The sequence below is a fragment of the Branchiostoma lanceolatum genome, chromosome 10 (assembly GCF_035083965.1).
Source record: "Branchiostoma lanceolatum isolate klBraLanc5 chromosome 10, klBraLanc5.hap2, whole genome shotgun sequence".
NCBI lineage: Eukaryota > Metazoa > Chordata > Leptocardii > Amphioxiformes > Branchiostomatidae > Branchiostoma > Branchiostoma lanceolatum.
The window spans coordinates 20,218,984-20,227,004 of NC_089731.1; the positions used below are offsets into that span (position 1 = coordinate 20,218,984).

General features: G+C 38.4%; 1 protein-coding gene across 1 annotated transcript; it reads right to left on the reverse strand.

Annotated features, from left to right (window-relative positions):
- Nucleotides 1-1,604: 1,604 nt before the first annotated feature.
- LOC136444002 (uncharacterized) lies at nt 1,605-7,992 on the reverse strand. Its single transcript, XM_066441394.1, has 2 exons — nt 7,534-7,992; nt 1,605-2,852 (listed from the first exon to the last, which is right to left on the reverse strand). The coding sequence occupies exons 1-2, from the start codon at nt 7,866-7,868 to the stop codon at nt 2,636-2,638; spliced, it is 552 nt and encodes a 183-aa protein (XP_066297491.1). The 5' UTR covers nt 7,869-7,992; the 3' UTR covers nt 1,605-2,635.
- Nucleotides 7,993-8,021: the final 29 nt, after the last annotated feature.

An 8,021-nucleotide genomic window follows, 5' to 3' on the forward strand; every position in this document is an offset into this window, starting at 1 on the left:
TAAATCATGCAAACGAGGGCCTCATTTACATAATTTATGAGGAAATGCGTCAATAGCCGAAAGACTTTCATACTTTGAACAACTTGTGTTATTTGGGTAGAAAAGTTGATCAACTGACATATGCCATGCAAATGAGGTCTTTATTTGTATGATAAATGGGAAACATTCATGATATGCCATTTAAAAAGGTTAACATCAGTCGGAGACGTCATGGGGTCGTGGAATTCTAGTTTGTACATATTTATAAAAGTGAAAATCACGTGGAAGTTTAGAAATTATTCTAAATAAAGAGATTTTTGAGCGGTTGCTCTCAAAATATGTCCAAATTATCTTATTGAATTTGAATAAATTTATATTTTTATATTCCCCTCCATTGGAGGGAAAATACTGTTTTTGCTCGCCCGTTCTTCTTCTTTCTTCTCTTTCTATGCTAATGTCCTAATTTGCATAATTTGGGGAGAAACTTCATAATTCTCTTCCGGAAAATGCTGCGGATGTCATATTTGAGGTATAGGTACCAAAGTAAAGTAAGTAAGGTACCTTTAGGTAAGGTGAATACACCTAGATATGAATTATGCTAGTGAGAACCTCATTTGCATAATTTATGCATAACCTTGCATTTCCCTTACCTTCCCTTAAATGGTACGGATGTCATATTTGAGGTGTAGGTATCTTTTGAAAAGCTGAATACACCTGCATGTAAATTATGCTAATGAGGACCTTGTTTGCATAATTCATGCTGCGACTTCATATTTCTTTTTTGGTTAATGGAAGGGGAATATCCTGCATTTTCTCGAAAATGTTGCCTTTCTAGTTTTATATTCAATCTTTAAAAAAAAAATAGAACTATTGTCACTCAGATATTCTTTTATTAGAAATAATCAAAATTATTACAAATATCTTCAAAAAACCCTCTTGGTGACTTGGAATGGACTCTATAATGCCATATTTGTAAATGGCGTGAATCTGGTAGAGTCCATTCCAAGTCACCAAGAGGGTTGTTATTGTCATAATTTACAAGTGTTTTCAATCTATTGTAATTATTTGTGTGAGAGATTTTATACTTCAGAAATATTTTGAATGTGATTTCTACTTTATAGATATTCCTCTGCTTTTCTAAAACTTTAGAAATATTCCTCATGTGGAATATGATAGTTCTAACAGTTTCTAAATAATGGTAACAGCATTCTACCATTATTTACAATTCTTTACAATTTCTAACCATTTTCTAGCATTATTTGTAACATCTTTATAAATAGGTCAAAAGGCTGTGAAGAAAGCAATTCACACATCATTGCGATGTATAGGGAAGAATGCTCTCCACAAAGGACCCAACAGTGTCCTGCAGTGAAATCTAAAGATATACAAAAGCAGACAGAAGGGCCGGATTAGCACCTACATTTATGGGGGCAATCACCATTCTACCATTTCCTACCATTTTTTGTAAATATTTCTAAACCTGAAAGAATCGTGCAGATGTTTAGAAATTATTCAAAATAAAGAGATTTTTGTGCAGTATCTTTCAAAATGTTTCTAAACTATCTAACTGAATCTGAATAAATTCAAATTTTCGTATTCAATCTTTTAGAAAAATTTAGAACTAGTGTTGCTCAGATATTCTTTTGTTAGAAATAATTCAAAATTATTACAAATATCATTCAAAAACCCTCTTGGTGAAAAGTGACTCTACTTGCATCAGTCGGAAAGTCTAAAATCATAACAAAATGCTGAATGACAATATTACTGACTGCAACTAAACTTTATCTTAACTATAGCTTTTCTACACTGATGTATCGTTGTATATAATATTCATTCCAGCTGTTACATATGATGTTTCTTTAGTTTTTTCTGAAGCCATAACTAAAAATTGTAAATCTTTCTACCTCTATCCATCAAAACTTTATTGTGATCATTTCTTTGCAGGCTACGCCCTTCTACATCACTAATGTTAGGTGAGATGCACGTATTAGAATCTAGTATGTGGATTCAGCTCTTCTTGCTTCTTTGTAATGATGGAAATGAACAAACTGATTTTGCGATAAAAGATTTTACTAAAACTGTGCATTTGTCACTATTATTCAAGTGTATAAAATGGAGAAACACAGTTTGTTTCTAGAGTATTTCTCACATTTTTCCTGCTGATTCTTAGAGGGGCGTCGCCTGCAGAAAAATAACCACAATGATTTCAGTCTGGGTGAACATTGACTTTTTCGACATACGACGTTAATACAGTTACCTATACATAGGTAGGCTCCACACTTGCAAGATTTTATCAAACACAGATGTTTGAAAGAACTTATAATTACTCAGTACCCAGGAATTGCTGATTTTTATCCGACATGATTCTGGAAATGTCATCTTCGTACTGTTTACCTATCATGTCATAGCAATTTCAATCATTGTATTTGGTCTTTCCATGTGGCTCAAAAGTACCATCAATAAAGATGGTCTACTAATTGTCAAATGCAGTATTGCTTTAAGTTAAACATTACTTTTTAAAGTACACCAAAGCCACCAGAATTACCTCTATCTAAAGAATATTATATCCCCATTATCTAGTTGTATACTATAGATAAGAAACCTGGTGCAAGGCACTGATTTTCTGGTAGGTTTTATAATTATATCATGAATTATACTATTTTCTCTTCTTGTTCTTCCTTTCTTCTTTCAGGTCTTTCTTGGTGGGAGCAGTTGATGCCTTGTTGTACAGGTAGTAGACAAATCCCAGGATAGCCAGAGGAGCCGCAGCAAAACTCAGAAAGGAAAGGACTGTGTCCGCCGAGGACACCCTCTCAATGGTCACCAGCTCCGTGTCAAAGGTCAGAGTGGCCAGGGGAGGGATAACTGGTGATCTGGAACAGAAAATGTGTATCTGTAGAGACAAAACTATGGGCGCTATACAAAAATGTATGATAAATTAGAAAGGCATCATTTTTGAGAAAATGCAGGATATTTCCCTCCCATTAATAAACTTAAGGAACTATGAAATACAACGTTTCATTAGGCAAATGATGTTGATAGCATAATGCACATTCTGTTACTAGTATATTCACCTCTGCTAAAGCTACTTACATCTCAAATATGACATCTGTAGCATGTACTGTAAGGGAAATATAATTTTCTGCATAAATCATGCTAATGAGGTCCTCGTTAGCATAATGCACGTCCAGGTATATTCCCCTTTCCTTAGCAGCTACATGTACCTACACCTCCAAATATGACATCTGTAGCAATGTACCAAAAGGGAAATATAACTTTCTGCATAAGTAATGCAAATCATATGCGCACATTCCGTGTATTTATGTTTAGCCATACCTAGTATGGCTCAACATATTGTTTTTACTCAGGTTTCTTCTCCTCCTTCTCCTGTCAAATCTTCAAATCGAAAAATCTCTGTCATTTTTTGACCAAATGACCTGAAATTTGGTACAAAGGTAGTGTTGGCAAATACCCCCAACCTTCTTTTTTTCATTTTTTCGATATTGACCTTGATAGTGATTTTATTGAGGTTTTTCTGACCAAAACGTACATTTTGGCCTCTTGTGCTCTGGAAATACATCCAAATGACCTGAAATTTGCTATGGGGGTACATTGAACAAATAGTCAAAGAACCCCATTCGACTTTTGGCATATATCACTTCAAAATACGATTTTGCAGGGTATTTTGGGGAGAACATTTGGTATTTTCCTCATATGACCTAAAGGTCAGTGACCCCAACCGCACCTGGCCTGCCTGTGGCCCTTGCAACCACCTGATTGGCCAATTGACTTAATTAAGTTATCTTGCATTTCTGGCGCAGGTGTGCTAATGTGGTATTGGAATTCGTAGGACATGTGCTTACATGGCTTTGTTCACTCTTTTTTGAACAAAGATACACATCCCCAGTTCCTATGTATTATGGAGAGACTAATTATCTTCGCCGAGTACTATAGTACTCGGGGTAGATTATGTTTTCGGTTGAGCCAGCTGTTTGGTGGGTCTGTATGTATGTCAAGAGCATAACTCAAGAAACCTTTGATGAATCTTTATGATTTTTGGTAGGTTTGTAGTGGTTGTGCTAAGGGAGGTCAACTTCAAAAATGGTTCACCTTGCGTTTTTCAACAGTACTGCAGCGGACTTTTAATTTTTGTGCGTTTGTATGTAGGCAAAAAAAGTGACGGAAACGTTGATGGATCTTCATGATTTTTTGCAGGTGTGTAGATGTTGTGAAAACAGTAATCACTCTCCACAATAAGTTTTGATTATTTGGCGAAGATAATGTGTTCGTGGAACTCTAGTTGTTTTTAAACTCAATTTTGGACTGGGGCGATCCATTTTTTTAGTGGAAGTATTTTAAAATGGTCCATTGTTATTTGGGACAGTCCATTTTTGGCATGGCGAGGAGTATGGCTAAACATGCTGTATTTTCTCGCAAATGTTGTCTTTCTAGTTACCTTTTGTAATTATGGTACCTTCACCTCCAATATCATGAAGACTGAATATTGTCAGTCTTTGTCTGAAAATATTACAGCCCACAACACGTATCCATGGAAATAAGCTGCTTGACAAGGCTGCCAAGCTTTCTTGCCAATTAATTTATATTATGACCCAATACACCCAAAATTACTTCTGTGCACCTAAATCTTTACGTTACCAGTGCACCTATCCACAAAAATGAATTTTTAGCCCTGCAACTAATCATGCAACACCCATCTATTCAGCATGCAATGTGGTAGGATTAATCACCCAAAATTATCAGACTCGTCACTACAAATTAACTTGAGCAATGACCTCATGTCAACAACTGGAAATGAATAGATTATAGAAGATGGAGCCTGTATGATGTCAAATTCCAACATGGCAGCGACCATCCATGCCAGTGTGACGCCAAATAACTAGTACCCTGCTAGATTTCTGCTTCGCGGGGTAGTGCATGTGCATGGAGTTAGGGTAAATGTTTTTTGATATATCTAGCGATTAGGGTTAGGGTCGAGGAAGGGCTGGAACCCCCTTAGCAGTGTTGGGGCATTTATTTGGCAGGGGCCGAAAATTTGGCTTCACACCAGAAAAGTTCCTAATTATTTGCCACTTCATCAGACAGAAATGTTAGTGAATTCCTTTTAGACAAACCTGTCTGTGATGTTGACAGGAATAAAGATTGATTAAATGAATAACTTTTTTCCATTGATTATGCAAATTCCCTTTCAAACATCATCCAAACATCCAAACCTTCTCGAGTTATGCTGGTTACATACAAACAAACGCTACCCTATGCATATTAACCTTCTTGGTGAAGGTAATAACCTGGTAACGAATCACACAAATGGTACAATGGATAACTACTTCAGTCAATCCATTTCAGTGGCGGCGGCACAGGGGGGGCAAGGGGGGCGACTGCCCCCCCGAAAAATATGTTGGGGGGCGTCGCCCCCCCAAAAATCAAGCTGAAACCCTTGTGAATCTTTTCACTGACAGAGATTTTGTTAAAGACCCCAGTAAAACTATATAAATACGGGATAATGTAAACTATAGCCTTCAGTATGCGTCTGGCAGCCGTACAGTGCACATCAGTGGAGGCCTGGCTGAGAAAGTTTACCATGTACAAGTTACTCTTCAAGTTATGTTTGAATTCTATAGATAACATATAAGAATTTGAAGTATGGCTACACATAAAGAAGTTAGCTTGAAGGACAGTTAGCCAAGAAATAAAGTAATGACAACACTGGCTTGCAATTTAGTTTGAGACATTGGCTAGCAGTTATATGTACTGTTCTACAGAGCCCTATTCTATGCTGGTTACAACAACAAGAAGACGCAAAAAATCCCAAGTCATATTTCTAGACACACAACCTAGGCTAATGTTGGGAAGACATTGGAAATTTATATCCATTTAGACACTCTAACACAACGTTGACAGGGTCGATTTGAAAGTTTGAAAATTTGAACAAGGTTGGCTTCCCCCAAACTGAAAGTTGTAGATAGCATTGTCTTGATTATCCAAGGGATCTTATCTGATTGAAACTTCCTTGGATTATGTGACTTTTTGGTAGATATCTGGGCCATTCTGCATGGTTTGATTCTGTTCATAGAAAAACCAGTACAGAAAAAAGTTTGAATTCTCTGACAGTTATTATGGTAATCTGTCCCTGCTATTGTCCCAGGCTGGCAGACATCTAATCCTTTTATGAATTTATGTGGTTATGGGGGATTAATCCAGCCCTCAACCTGCTGGGCAGCTCACAGTAGGAGCACTCCCTTTACGACTTCCCCAGGGCAAGGTTTTGGTTCCTTTAACTTAGCTTACTCTACCATCAAAATTTGTCTCTCAAAATGCAGGAAATAGTGTTTCAGTGGGTCAAGATTTCAAAATTTTCTCCGACGTACGTTAACACACTAGGATTGTCGCGCCCTAGGATTGTTGTGCCGCCGGCGTAGATGGCGGGACGGCGTCGCCCTCCTGCTGAAACTCATGCTGAAACCCTTCTGTATTTGTTCAATCTATCAGCAAAAGTTGCCTCTCAAAATTCAGGAAAAAGCATTTCAGGGCGTCAAGATTTCAAAATTTTCCCGGAGGAGAACGTTGCCGCCGGTGAAAAATATGTTGTTCGAGGGCATCGCACCCCAAAACTCAAACTGAAACCCGTCTGTATTTTTTCCCATATAGAGATGTCATTAACCTTTTTAGCTTTCTTTGTCAAGCAAAATTTGCCCCTCAAAATGCAGGAAACAGCGTTTCAATGGGTCAAAATTTTAAAGTTTTCAATGTCACGCTCTGGCGGAAAAATCATATGTCGGGAGGGCGTCGTCCCCCAAAACTCAAGCTGAAACCCTTCTGTATTTTTTTTCACATATAGAGATGTCATTAAACTTAATATAGATTACTTTACCATCAAAATGTGCCCCTCAGAATTCAGGAAATAGCGTTTCAATGAGTCAAGAATTTTAAATTTTCCTGTGGGAGCATGCTGTGCCTCTGGCGAAAAAATATGTCGGGAGGGCGCCGTTCCCCCAAAATCAAGCTGAAAACCTTCTGCATTTTTTTTACCAATAGAGATGGCATTAAACTTAGCTTACTCTTCCAGCAAAATTTGCCCCTCAGAATGCAGGAAATAGCATTTCAGAGGGTCTAGATTTCAAAATTTCCCGGGGGAGCATACCCCCGGACCCCCCTAGTATTGATATTTCATCTCAAGTTATCTCGCCCCCCCATTCAAAATTTCGTGCCGCCGCCTCTGCATTTGTCTAGCAATCACTTATGTGCTAGTGTCTTGTATCACATTCTAAGTGCACTTATAATTATTATATCATATACTTGGATACCAGGATACCATCTTCAGTCGAGGGAGGCAGTAAAATTGTGATTTTATATTGTTTCCCAAGAGGAATAAAGTACATGAAAGAATGATTGAATGAACAACAATGAATGATCGAAATTGAATAAATGGATGAATGAATGAATGGATGGATGAATGGCAACAATGAATGATCGAATGAATGAATGGATGGTGAATGAATGGATTATTGATTGATTGATTGATTGATTGGAACGCACCTGCCCTCCTTCCCGTAAGCCAGGTGTGGGGGGATAACCAGTTTCCGTTTCTCTCCCACACACATGCCGACGATGCCCTGTTCCCAGCCCGGGATGACCTTCCTGGCCCCGAGCTGGAACTCGATGGGTTCCCGGCCGTCCTGTCGGGAGGAGTCGAAGACTGCCCCTGAGTCCAGGTAGCCGGTGTAATGTACGGACACGGTGTCCCCCAGGGCCGCATGGATCGAACATTCTTCAGGCTTATAATCGACCCGGATCTCAAGATCCTTTGTCTTCTTAGCACCTTCAAACATGGGAAATCCACAGAAAAACACCAAGACGACCTGCAGCTTCATATTCCCGTTGAAAAAAGTTTGAAAGAGGGGGAAAGTTTGAGAGAAAAGTTTGAGAACTCTTCGTGTCAACACACCACTGCACTAAGATCTGTCATCCGCTAGATGGCGCATGCGCCCGGAGATCTGGTTCGACCAGTTCATCATCAGTGCCTT

Bases quoted from the DNA above. Each gene is read 5' to 3' on its own strand.
- LOC136444002 (XM_066441394.1), bottom strand. From the start codon at position 7,868: ATGAAGCTGCAGGTCGTCTTGGTGTTTTTCTGTGGATTTCCCATGTTT. The intron at 2,853-7,533 runs GTGCGTTCCAAT...TTTCTGTTCCAG, and splicing joins GCTTACGGGAAGGAGGGCAG to ATCACCAGTTATCCCTCCCC.